At 39.2% G+C, this 13445-nt stretch overlaps 2 protein-coding genes across 4 annotated transcripts in view; one reads left to right on the plus strand and one right to left on the minus strand.

Annotated features, from left to right (window-relative positions):
• LOC111332704 (protein sidekick-1) overlaps nucleotides 1–3511 on the plus strand; it is a 34615-nt gene extending 31104 nt beyond the window's left edge. For all 3 annotated transcript variants that reach the window (XM_088744251.1, XM_088744250.1, XM_088744252.1), the window contains 2 exons: nucleotides 999–1179; nucleotides 1737–3511. In XM_088744251.1, coding sequence (XP_088600377.1) covers nucleotides 999–1179; nucleotides 1737–1963 — 408 coding nt within the window. In that variant the 3' untranslated portion in view covers nucleotides 1964–3511. The remainder of the gene's footprint in view (nucleotides 1–998; nucleotides 1180–1736) is intronic.
• Nucleotides 3512–4143: 632 nt separating this feature from the next.
• LOC111332705 (DNA polymerase eta) lies at nucleotides 4144–13386 on the minus strand. Its single transcript, XM_022938118.2, has 9 exons — nucleotides 13131–13386; nucleotides 9384–9629; nucleotides 9018–9261; nucleotides 8233–8336; nucleotides 7630–7749; nucleotides 7347–7470; nucleotides 6943–7008; nucleotides 5920–6086; nucleotides 4144–5365 (listed from the first exon to the last, which is right to left on the minus strand). Exons 1-9 carry the CDS (start codon nucleotides 13259–13261, stop codon nucleotides 4477–4479), a joined length of 2091 nt encoding a protein of 696 aa, XP_022793853.2. The 5' UTR covers nucleotides 13262–13386; the 3' UTR covers nucleotides 4144–4476.
• Nucleotides 13387–13445: the final 59 nt, after the last annotated feature.

Consider the following 13445-nt stretch of genomic DNA (forward strand, 5'->3'; position numbering starts at 1 on the left):
GGTTAATTCTTACATATAATCTATTGGAGGACAGATACGTAGAGGACGTCACCATCAACAACATTTTGCTTTTTTACCATATAAAACAGATAGATTCCATGTTGAAGTAGGTCTGTGCCTTAATAGATCAAAGAAGACGTAAAATTGCGATAAAAGCTGTTCTCAATACCAAAACAGTTGAATAAGCAGGAACAAGTTGTCAAATAAATAATTTATTTCGAGCTCAAAACCAAAATGGCCGTTGCAGGAGAAAAAAGCACCGAAGCACGCGGTCCGCAGCGGCAAAGCCACAAAAGGGCGGGAAAACGAGTGATATTTGAACAAATCCTTCTCTAACAAAAACATCACTGACAAACACAGCTGCTGAAACTTGAAAACGTGAAACTTTTTTGTTCTGTACCACATTTTGAGGTCATCTGCGATCTATCTTTGAATAGACCCAAAGCAACATGAAATCTGTTTGTGCAACTATTTTTACATTAATTCAAGGTAAGGGTGGAAATTTTGGGAGACAGATGATATGGCATTATCATCTGTATTAAACATCCAAGGATAAATTAAGATTTGATAAGAATGGAGCAATCCCCAAGAGGGTGATATTTCAAACGAGAAGGACAATCACTCTTGTCCCTTGTGATATAAAAACACCTTTTATCTCACCCAATATATCCTAGAAATTCATGTTTACTCCGAACCGACTCAACAGCAACGGTAACGGTTACGGTAATGATAACGATAACGGTAACGGTAACGATAACGATAACGATAACGCTGGTGATGCATGTTTCAAATTTGTTTCAACACGAAGTAGTTCATTGCCATTCAAGTCGACGTGAAAGATTACTTTTGATAAGTTAGAGATGATCTGCTTCACTGGTGGATGGGCGAACCCCGTATTAAGCCAACAGCCTACCCCTACAGGAAGCAAAGCAATTTATCAAAGTGAAAGCTTAATCCAGGTTCCATTTTAGACATGTTTTCATTACGTTCCACTTCAGACTTCTGGTTCCGGGGAAACGGCCGAAGAAGACGCGTCAGGCGGCCTGTTGGACAGCGGTTCCCCTACGTTCCTGAAGGCCCTGAGATACGCATGCGTATCATTAGGAATTGCCCTTGTCTTCTCGCTCATATACGAATGCATACGTTGTATAAGAACAAGGCAAAAGGTTCACCAAAATGGTAAGAATAAGAATTTCTTCTTCTGCTCAGAGAGCATATTGAATTTCAATTATTCTCGGAACGCCAAAAGAGATTTCACTTTGTTGCAAAGTAAACTGAAGGAAGTCGTCCTTGTTTGCCTCAGAACATGGTGCTGTAGTATCTTGCAGCTCTAGTGATATGTAAAAATATCCACCAAGCAAACAAACAAGAGAGGATTTTAGTTAGCGTCACGATAAAATTTTTCTGATCCCCTCTAAGGCCCTTTTTGTACTCTGTTGGCGAAGACTGATCCCCTTTCCGATACCCCCTGAAAACCATGCGATTCCCCAAATTTTCAATACAGGTGGAAGACAATACAAGTGGGCCGTTGGGACCGCTAAATAGAGGTGACCACTTAAACGAGATGTTAATTACAGCGATTAAACGGAAAGAAAGTTATTACTTTGACAACCGACCGCTTAATTATAGGGTGACCTCTAAATACGATGCCGCTAAATAGAGGTTTGACTTAATAGCAAAGAGAGGTATTTTAAGCATGCAAAACTGGCAATCAATATCGCCTTTTTTCTTCAAAGAGAGCCATAAGGCAAAGCTTCAAGAGGAAATGCATGCCTTGGTTGGAGAGTTAAACAAGCGTGTGCTACAGATCAAGATGAAATTAAGGGAGAAGCATGTCAAACAGATCATCAAGTATTGGAAGCTGCAAAGAAAATCGATGCACGAAACTGGGATGGAAAAAGAATGGTTGAGGATTTCCACTGCGTCTCCACACAATAGGGAACTCACTATATCTGAGATATAAATATTTAAGCTTTTTAATATATGATCAAGTTTGTGTGACCCCAAACAGCTTCGCATCCACGGAACGACACTATTTTTTAAGAATAACAGCCCATTTCCGAACTACCTTAAGCCTTTTTTAAAGCGAGTCCTGGTGCTCATCATTTCATATTATTATGAGTTTTGATTCACATGCAAATTAAATTCATTTTCATACGTCAGACCTCGTTTTGAGAAAGAGGCTAAAGGTGATTCGGAAATTGCCTATTACTTATTCAACTTGAAAGAAAGGGGAAAAATATTAGTTGGGCAAATTGGAGAAAAACATAAGAGGCAATCCTCAATCATGAAGGAGAGGGGTGCCCAGGGATGGCAAAGATTTCCAAGGATTTCAAATATTCAAATCGTGAAATCCTTGACGGAGCTCTAATTTGGTTATTCCCTAGTTTCGTATCACGCACCATTACTGTACAAAATTGCATATGCAAGAAATGGTGGTTTCCTCTTTATGGCCATTGCTTTTCAAAGGGGAAGATTGTCCCTTTGCTTTTGTGCACAAGTGTGATGCTCCCATTTTCACTATGTAATTTAATAATCCTTCCTAAAAAAAAAAGGAACAAAAGGAAAAAAAAGAATTTAAACTGACTCCAACTCCAAATGGAGAGATCTTCAAATGTGTGTCAAAAGTTTACCATGTTGCGGTGGTTTTGCTTCATTTCGCTCTGTGATTGGTTGCGAGATCGCACCACTCTCTCAACCAATCGGATACAAAGACAAATCCAACCTTTCGATAACTCACGTTTTCCACATCAAGTTCTTTGAAATGGCTTTTCAAAAAAAGATTTCTTTTATGAACACTTTGTTTCCTCTTTTTACGGTGCTTAATTCAAATTATAGCACACTAATCAACCAATGAATACAAACGTGAATTTAACAAAAGCGACTTACAAGTCTTGCGTTTGAGGTGCTGCTAATCTTGAAAAAAATACTAAACTCAGTTTGATTCACATTCAAGCTACGTTAAGATAAGTAACCAAAGAGTTTCATAAAAATTTCACGGAAATTGTTACTTCAGAGGAATGATCTTTTCGTACAATTTTTTGACGAGAGTGCTGCCCCCATTGCCCCCCGTCAACCGCATCGTTCTCCTACGTTTGTTAAGCATTCATTGCGATTGATTCGCGAGCAATGCGAGAAAAATTATATATATCGTACAACAAAACATACACCTTGGATGACATTTTCCACTAAAAAACCTGAAAATGGCGCTGGATGATTAGAGATGATTCACTGTAGATAATTATTTTTAAATTGGCACGAATCCGCTCGAAATCGCGTTCTTGGCCCTTTTACATTCATCATTGCAAACAGTCAATAATCAATACGCGTGTTAGGTGAAAAAAGTAGAGAGTAATTTCTAAGGTTTTTGCACATTTATAAGGTTTCTTTGAGCTAGTAAGTAATAGCCTTTGTACAATAGCAAGACACATAGATGACTCTTTTTAAAAATTGTACGTGCAGTTAGTTGGAAAAAAAACGCAAGTAAAAATAAAGTTATTTTATGTTCTTCTTTCGGGTTTTGTTGCTAATACTGTATAGTTAACCAAAGAGATAAGTTACTCATATTTCGGGTTTTTTTTTTTTCACGGGGGAGGAGGGGAAGAGGGGAAGGGGTAACTAGCTCAATCTCCTAAATGTGGAGTCAACACGCGTATATAAAAGAAAAATAGCTTGAGTTGTTTCCACTATTAACCCAAAGCCACCCGAACTGGACAGGATTTCTCAACTGGTTCTGTTTTCCCTTTTTTATCGTTATTTTATTTTATTTTCTGGCGGGGAGGGGGAGGGGAGGGGAGCGGGAGGGGAGGGGAGGGGAGCGGGAGGGGAGGGGAGCGGGAGGGAGTGGTGAGGGGAGCGGGACGGGCGCGGGAGGGGACGGGAGCGGGAGCGGGAGGGGGAGGGGGAGGGGACGGGAGCGGGAGGGGGAGGGGGAGGGGACGGGAGCGGGAGGGGGAGGGGACGGGAGCGGGAGGGGGACGGGAGGGGAGGGGGAACGGGAGGGGGTGAGGGTGAGGAGACATCGTGAGAAAGATAAAGGTTGCATTGCAAAGTGATTGGCGTAATTACCACGAAAAAAACAATTCTCGGGCATGAGTGAAAAAACAAACATCAGATCTTTCCTTTCGTTCACTGCAGAGTTACTTCGTGATCACTTGGGTTCTAGTTTAATCGTCAATAAATAATCCAATTAAAAAAAGAAAACAAACAAAACTAGAAATACTGGTCAGCTACTATAGAAAAACACCACAGAGGTAGGAAATATAAAACAAAGATGGTCAACCATAGTGAATATTAAAACAGATAGCACAAGATAAGCCTCAAACATTTAAGCTTATTAGGGTCAATCTTTTAGCAGTCCCCTTCGCAGAAATTGCTTAGTATCGTCACGCAACGCTCATTGTGTGACAAGACTAAACCACGCCTACGAAGTACACTAGACAAACCGTGACACAAATCTATTGAGAGAGAGAGCGCTCACTTAGACGTAAAAAAAGACTGAATTGTAGTGCGTTGCTTTTTCTTCGGAGGCTCGTTTGTTGAGCTCCCCGATTTCGATGTCACGGTAGACTTGTTTTCTCCTTCTTGCAATTCCAGCGCGAAGTGATAGTCTAAATGTTCCGGCATGACGCAGCCGGGAAACGTTTCCCCGCATTTCTCGCATTTGCGCAAATCTGTCTCGTCCCAGTCTACTTGGTTACAAAGATTCACGCGAGTTTTACCAATGGCCGACCCACCACCTATCGCAACACTCGTCGATGTCTCTCTTCCTTGTGCTTCGTCCGGGGACACCCTTGAACCAAAAAGTGAAGGCTTTCTTCTCTTCTTTTCACCTTCCTGATTGGGTCTCCCCAGCGATTGTTCAATCTCTTGCCGAATTTCTTGTGGTAAACTTTCTAACACCGAGGAATCGATTTTGCAGCCCTGGTAGGGATTGCAAAGTCGTCCCTCATTATGTTGCCGCTTTTCTTCAGAGATAACTATTCCCGATAAAAACGCTTCTATGCCTTTCTTTTTCGATAGCGTGCCAACATTATGCTTCGATTCAAGTACTTTTTTCTCATTATCTCTGCATTCTTTATTGTCGTATCTCTGAACTCCGTCACATGAGTTTTCTTCGTGCAGATTCTGGTTAACCACACTGCCAGAAACAGAAGTTCTACCAATTCCTTTATTTCCTTCTAAATTAAAACTAGATGAACACCCATCTTCCACGTTTTCTGACACGAACTTGTCCGACAAATTTTCCACTTTTTCCAACTTGTTTTTCTTGGTGAAAAAGGAGCTTATGGACGGCGTGCAATTATGATTAGTTATTTCTTCAAATTTGCTGGCTGAGACGTTCAGGCAGACAATGGCTGGATACCTAAGGAGTTTAAGATACTTCCATAAAGCCAAAAACTTTTTGTGGAGAAGTTAATTTTGATTACTCGTTTAGAGCAACTTTCAATCGAATGTCGAAAGTAACCCGAGATTGCACTGGTTTTGCTTCACTTCGTTCTGTGATTGGTTTAGAAAACTCCCGCCACTACTTCAACCAATCAGATGCAAAATTGATCCAGTCACGACTTAGCCACCCGTGTTTTCCCACAATTTAGCCAATGTAGTTGTTTTTACTTTAAGTTCTCATAAGGTTTTAAAGATATTTTCCTTTGTTCGAATCAGTTTGCCGTTTTGATGATTCATTTAATTTTTTTTGTGCGTAGTATCGCTGATTATTTTTACTCGTAATTACATCCAAAAACGGCTCAACTCTTTAAAATACTCAGCGATACTAAACCCCGAAATTTAAAAATATATAGACGTCCGCTATAAAATAAATATCTCTGGTATTTTTTGCAAAGGGACTATCTTCATTAAATTCCAACATGTAAGTAAAGGTTAACAAAAAATATGCCACACCCGGAAGTTTTTCCTTACCATGTATCCGTTTTATTATCCTTTATGGAGTTGAATGGCAACAGTAAATTATAAAGATCCTTTGCAATTTGTTCGGCTGTTGAATTTTTCAGGTGGCAAGAACGAGTAAAAGATGAGTTAATCTCAGTTTTGAAGCCAACACCCAACAGCCTTGCCTCCCGATTGTTCTGTTGGTAAAATGATGAATAAAATTAAATCCTTACACAAATTAAAGACAAATTAACTATCAATTTCAAGTTGTCGACTCCTCTGCCCAAAAGTATTTTTAATAATTTCCAAAAGAGTGTCGGAAGTAAAAGGGGATTGCTAAATTCATTTTGCTCCATATCGTCAAGGGATTTTAGCCGTGTCACAATAAAAGATTTACTTGATTCCCCCACCCCCCCCCCCCTTAGGCTTTATGGTATCATAATATATATATCTTATTAACCAAGAGCGAGGGCCGTACTGGGAGAATATCGGCCCGAGGTCTTGACAGTACGGATCGAGCGCAGCGAGGTCCGTACAAAAAAGACCGCGGGCCGATATTCTTCCAGTACGGTTCCGAGCAAGCTTGGTTAATAAGAGATTTATTATACGACTGAAGTTCAAAGGGACACAAGTGCGGTATCATTCGGGACCATTCGGGACAGTGCCCGGTCCAATACTGAGAGAATATTGACCGGCAATAGAGCATTTTGATTGGTTGATCTTAGTTATTGGCCCTCTGACGGCCCGAGTCGTGTAATAAATAATAATATGAGGGAGTTTAAGAAAAGCCGCGACAGCGACGTCGAACTCATATTTCATACTTATATTTTACCCACGAATCTAGCGATGCTCTTACGTCATTTAGTTTGTTTGTTGCTCACCGTCAAAACTATCTCGAAAGTGATTAAGAAACCCAGCGTTGCATATGAAGTAGAAATTTAAAAAAATAGCCGTCGTTGTTCACGCCCTCCAAACAACGCAAAGTTTGATCATTTCACGTTGTTGCTTTGCAAAGGATGCAAGGAAATTTACAGAGAGTTATAACGCACGTACCAGTTCTGATTCTTTCGTGAGACGTTCATGGATTTCACCAGCCAGCTGATCTAACCAGTATTTAACCTGACAACAAAAGAAAATTCAGATGAAACCTCAAGCACATCTCGCGGTTGAAGCCTGGTCACCAACGGTCAATTCTCAGCCGATTGTTACTCGGTCGCCGAATAAACTTTGCAACTATTGAACCATGTGCTTTCTTTATTCTCTCGTCTTCTTCTTTTTACCGCAAGGGCTTATGGGTAAATACACTCACGGGTGCTCATGGGTCACGGACCTCACATGATCACTATCTTGGACCGTGCTTGCCACTCAGAAAGTTTCCTTGGTTGAAATTTGTAAATTTATCACTTATAACGAATCACTGGTTTTCAAAACACGTTTTCTTAAAATTTATAATCTACCTGCTCTCCTGTTGCAAGCTTCCCTTTTCCAGGGAAGTTCTTGCCGCAGCCTATAGACTTTGATAGCTGGCGAGGTCTAACGGGTTCGTGGTCTATTCCATGACTTATTTCATGCAGCCACTCCCTAGCAACCGAAAAAGGAAGCTTCCTTCAATTAAAAAAAAAATAAACAAATGCATAACAAAAGAGACATGAAGCTCACTGGTGGCAATCAACCTCCAACACGATGAGTTGGAGCTTATTTGATTCCAATTTACTTCATGAATAAGGCAAAAATATTTACCCAGTCTTGTCTCCAAAACGACCTTGTAACTCACCAAGGGAGTATTTGGCCAAATCACTCATCTTTTCTGCATGTAAATTTGAGCACACTTCCATGCCAAGTTTTCCTCCCATGTTGCGGCTGAAAATGCACCATAATAAGTCTATAAATTGCTATCATGGATAAAAACAAAAGAATATAATACAACATACTTAATTTGCAGACACAGTTGCTGTCCCTCCCCTCCCCCCTTATCCTTAAATGCCCACCTCGCAGGCTTTTTAGGTCCAAGAGTAGAGGGGTACCAGGTAATAATAATAATAATAATAATAATAATAATAATAATAATAACAATAAAATAATAATTTATGCTTATATTGCACAATCATCAATATAAGAATTTTCAATTGCTCATTACAATTAAATGCTAAAGATTCAACTCAACATAGATACTAAAAGCTAAAAAATAAAAATTTTCACTACTAAGAAGATATAAAAATATAAAAAATTGGGTACATTCACATCTAAAAGCACTGCTGCCCACCAAGAACAACGCCTCTTTTCTCTAAATGGCATTGACCTTTAAGAGCTGTGCCCAAGTTTTCAAAGAATAAAATAGCTTACACTTTCTTAATGGGAATTTTCTCATACAGTTTTGGCACTGCCCTCTGGGGCAGAAGAGTCTGTTTGTTTGGTTTGTGACGTCCTTCACATAACTTTGCCAGCACCTGATAACGACAAAATCATATTCATTGTTGATAGAAGATGACAATAAATAACAAGCCACAAATCAACAAAAGAAGCAAACCAATCCCTCTGAGCGATAAGGCTAAGCTTCCCTCCTAGATCAACCTCAAGGTCATTAGAATGATGGAAATGATCAACACCTTAACAAGCTCTTGATTGTTTCAGGCCATCAACAAATGGCCCGAATTTTATTAATATTCTTTGTAGAAGCTAGACAATTCTCTGATCACTTATGCCTTAGGAACACCCTTCACCCTTTTTTTTCCCTGATCTTATTAGAAATTCTCATTACCGTCTGCACGGCATACAATCCTTAAAATGTTAGTTCAGAGAATCTGGCATTGGATCAACTAATAATCCTTTAATCTTCTTATAACTGTGATGAAATTGTAGGAAGAAATTCTGTCTTGGTCACTGATGGAAGTTAATGAGTTAAATGTGTGGTAGGTGGCATTTACTTTTGCTTGGAATGCCGAATTCAGAAACAAATAAGAAATCTGTCTCTGAGTTGAGACCCTGCAGAATATGACTCAATTCAGAAATTAAATTGAATTTCTTTGGTTGTCAGTTAGTTAGTTTGTTTTTTTCTTTAATACACAATTCTAGTTATCAAACAAAGGCAGAGATAAAGGAAAAATATATTTGATAACAGAGCCTCTCACTTTATTATGAGCAATCCCTGCGGAGCATGTAAATTGTGTCTCCCGCAGCACAGCTTCCCTCATTTCTGATACAATAATTGCACCAACTGCGAGCCTCCTAACATTCTCATCGCTTTCAAGAGAAGCTCTCCAAGCATCAGTATCCACATCTTTATCTTCCTTGTCATCTGCTGTGAAACCTTCAAGAAATGTTGATTCTGCAGACTTTTTAGCAATCTCGTCAAGGCCCATGGTGAGCATTCTCCTGTAAAATGGATATGTACAGTCATGCAATTATCCCAAAGTGGAGCACTGGATATTGCAATTTGAGAGGTTTCAATGAATAAGCTGCTAGGACAGCCTTTCACATTCACACAAAAAACCTACATTTTAACACGTTCTGTCAAGTCTAGATATGCTTCATCCACGCTTGCCCTCTCACAGCTGTCACAGAAGCGAGAAAGCACTGCAATCACCTCTGCCCCTGCCTCCCGATAATGTGTCAAGTCGGCTTTCCCACGTGCCTCTTGGACTCGCACCAAATTTATCTCTGGACACTTCTCTTTGGCCTCATCTCCACGCATGTTTCTTGTCACTCCAAAATGACGCGCCTCGTAGCTCACAGCTATAATACTAATACAGAAATACATGGTAAAGGTAGAGAATCTGATCCCACCAACGCATCTGCTGACATGTTGGCCAACATACTACTGACACACCACCGACACACTACCAACGCATCACCTAGCTGACACAGATTTTTAAAATTTTTAGAGTGTTAGCTAAATTTTATCTTTCTTTGTTTTGCAATTTTGTATGTTTATTTGTGGGCTTCCTGTAAAGTAGCTTTTAGCTAAGTGGAGTGCCACATAAAATAAAGTTCTGTATTCTGTACCCACCCATGGGTAAGATCAACTGACATACATCTGTGAGATTGGTAAATATCAGAGCTATTCAACAAATAGATGCAATGTCACTGTGCTTCTGTTCAGTAACAGATCCCAGATGAAATCAAAATGTTATAGCAACCAAAAAGTGCTACACAAGGTGCAGCTGATTGTGTTACTAATGTTCTTACTACATTTTGCTGCCTTCCGTGATCTATTGCTGTACAGACCTATGAAATCATGGAATCTAATTGTTTGATATAATGAATATGCAAAATGTTGTTAATGGCAATGTCATTTACTATATACATCAGTCCTCCAGTAGATCGATAAAAAACGAGAACTGATAATAATGTGTATAATATTCAGCTTATCATATGAACAATATTGTAAAAGAACAGGGCCGGGTTGTTCAAAGCTGGGTTAAGTTAACTCAGGGGTTAGCGTGAAATTTGATTTCAGATCTAAATGCTTTAGGAGAAAGTTCAGTTTAATTATTTTGTGTCTACAATTTGATGATCGGATGCTCTAAAAAGAACAGGGGAAATTATCTCATAAAGGTTCTTGAATAGAGAAATAAGGAAACCTGAATCAAAATTTAACCCTGGATTAGTGCTAATCGGCCTTCGAACAACTGAACCCAGATCAATTTCTGTCATGCTTTATGCTTGTTGTACACTGATGACTTTGATACTGCACATTGCAAGATCCTCAAGAAGGTTTTTCATTATGCTGTTCCTGCTCTATCCAGTATAATGTGATACAGTTGAACCCTGATTTTCTGGACCTCGATTATCCAGATTTCTTGATTATCTGGATTTATCGATCATCCACATTTCTCAATCATCCAGATTTCTCAATTATCTGAACATTTTATTTATTAATCATGATCAAGTCCAAAGCCAGTGTTAAAAACTAAGGTAAAGGTGAGTTTTTTTTTTGCTTTCAAAAAGCAAAAGCCGTAACTGATGATGAACATTCTTTCTTTCTTTTCTCATTCGAAGCCAGTCAGGCCTGATTGGCTTAGAGTTGCTTTTTGTTAAAGGTAAAGGTCTCTATTTCTCTAAACAACATACGTGTTTAGTTACAATTTTAAGGTTGAAATCAGACAGGCACCTCTGGCAGCCATGTTTAGTCTGTAGCAATTTCACCTACCCACTCAACCCACCCCAGGGAGGACATCCATCACACAGTAATCTCGTGCGTGGGAAATTAACGTCTCCTACCCCAACCCTGCAGGAGACGGGACCTCCATTTATTCGTCCCTATCCAAGAAGACTAGAATATCTAATCATTTCTTGATGTTAAAGAAAGGAAGCATATTCTTCTCATTTAATTTTAAGACCCTGAGTGTTGGTCCGGCCGGTATTGAACTCTCGACCTCCCGCACAGCAGTCTGGCACTCACCCAATTGAGCTAACCAGGCGGCGTTTAAGTGAGATTTCACACTCTACTGGCTATTCACAATGTACAGTGAGGATGTGGACCACATTTTTATCCAAAACTAATTGTATATGTTTTTGTTTCACGATTAAATTTCACTTTCTTAATTTAATCAGTTTTTTTTCCTCATATTTATATCCTTGATTATCTAGACTATTTTCATCTAGTCCCAACGAGTCCAGATGATCGAGGTTCGACTGCATACACTACAGGGGCTGGGTTCATGCACCCTTGGATGCTCACTCCTTGACATAGTTAGATTTGGTAGATAGATGAGAAGAAACTCTATCAATTATGTTAATATGTTACAGTCTGGAAAAAAACCCACACTAACTTAGTGACACAAAACACCCAAAAGCTACGATCTAGAAGAAAAAGGACAAAACATCTGATAGTATTAGAGTAAATTTCGTACAATGAACCCTTTTGTAAGCAGGCACCCTCCAGAATTGGATTAAGTATCTGTTAGCAGAACTATCCACCTACAAGAATTATTCCGATTAGCTGACACCAAAGAAAAATAGGGTGGAAATTCACTTACAAGAGAGGGTTATGTTAGACTCTTTTAATGTCAAACTTGCTTTCCTGCAGACAAATGGATTTGTCAAAACTAATCCTCACTGTTATTTTGCTCTGTCAATGGCCATATTTTTGCCAATTTGCAAATTCAAGACATTTCATTGCCAAGAGTCAATTATTATATATCCATGGTATGTCCGCTCACGAGAAACCAAAAACAAAAGAAAAAATCCAATTCTACATTTCCAAAGTAGCTGTATCCACTTACAAGAGAATGTGTGCCTACGAGAATGTGTAAATACAGAGTTAGACTAGGAGGCAAAAGTGGAATTAGAGAAAAAAGTGTCCGTAAGTAGGAAGAAATGTCTGCTTCTGAGTGTGTGTTAGTGGAGAGTTGACTGCATTAATCATACACATAATTGAATGATATTTGTCAACAATTTTGTAAAAAATAACAAAACTATATAATCATGATGGGCTCCTAATTTAAAGAGTCTCTATAAGCTATGTGCATTACTTAGGCAAAATCAAGAGCGAGATGATTTACAAATTTTTCTCGTGGTTAAGTTTCCCAATGTTATGAAGGTAATGCAATAAAGTCCCATCTATTGCTCTTGAACAATATGATCTTGACCAATCAGGTCATTCGTACTATCTTAGTTATTTTACGAAAAAGAAATGTGACAACTTGTGAAGTGCAGCTCAGTTGTTAGTGCCAAAACTACACTACATAAAAGCTGATCATTAAGCTCATCGAAGGATATGTTGTATTGGAGTGAGTTGGCCAAGCAGCCATACTGTCCAACAATCTCCACATTGTTTAGCTAAACTGGATCAATACAACACCATTCGAGTGTCGACGAAGAGAACACAGACTCCTTCGAAACCGGTTAAAAAGAGCGCCGTCTACGTTATAATACAAAGGGCTCATACAACAACAACCACAATACACACACACACGCAAAAAAAAAAAAAAAAAAAAAAAACACAACAAACGGTGGCGAGATACCCCCGATCAGTACCATATTGCGTATTGATACTGTTATATTGTCAAAGCTACTGGAAAAAATGTCAAAGCTATCATATCATGTTATGTAATTTGATCAAGAAACTTCTCTAATCTATTCAAGCTCGGGGCGAGTTTCTTATATTGACAAATTAACCGCAACACCGCCAAGATCTATCACTGTATTGATAAAAAGGCTCCAAGATTTCACGATTTAATACTCAGTAAGGGATACTTGATTAAAAAGAATCTTTGATCAAGGAAAAGTACTTCACTTACCCTCCACCTTTCCATGTTTTGTACTGAACTACAGCGCAAGGTTTCCCTCGCAAATCCGGATTTCGTCTTTGTTCGACTTGAACATAGAAGCAGTCCATATCTACCAAAGCTACAACACGATCTAAAGCCATCTGGTGTTATAGTTAGCCGACAAAGACGCCGCTTTGATGTTTTCTTTCGCCTGTTTTTCTACGTCGCGTCAACATGTTTCGCGGCCATTTTGAAAGGTTCCCGCGAAATGGTCACGAGCTTAAGCCTTACCTAGGGAGGGGTGGGAGAAATGAAATAAAGTCTGTCTGATTAAAAAAATAGAAT

This window comes from Stylophora pistillata, chromosome 14, assembly GCF_964205215.1.
Source record: "Stylophora pistillata chromosome 14, jaStyPist1.2, whole genome shotgun sequence".
Classification (NCBI taxonomy): domain Eukaryota; kingdom Metazoa; phylum Cnidaria; class Anthozoa; order Scleractinia; family Pocilloporidae; genus Stylophora; species Stylophora pistillata.

Bases quoted from the DNA above. Each gene is read 5' to 3' on its own strand.
- LOC111332705 (XM_022938118.2), bottom strand. From the start codon at position 13,261: ATGGCTTTAGATCGTGTTGTAGCTTTGGTAGATATGGACTGCTTCTAT. The intron at 7,750-8,232 runs GTAAGCTATTTT...GTGCATTTTCAG, and splicing joins AAAATTCCCATTAAGAAAGT to CCGCAACATGGGAGGAAAAC. The intron at 5,366-5,919 runs GTAAGGAAAAAC...TAAACTCCTTAG, and splicing joins GATAATAAAACGGATACATG to GTATCCAGCCATTGTCTGCC.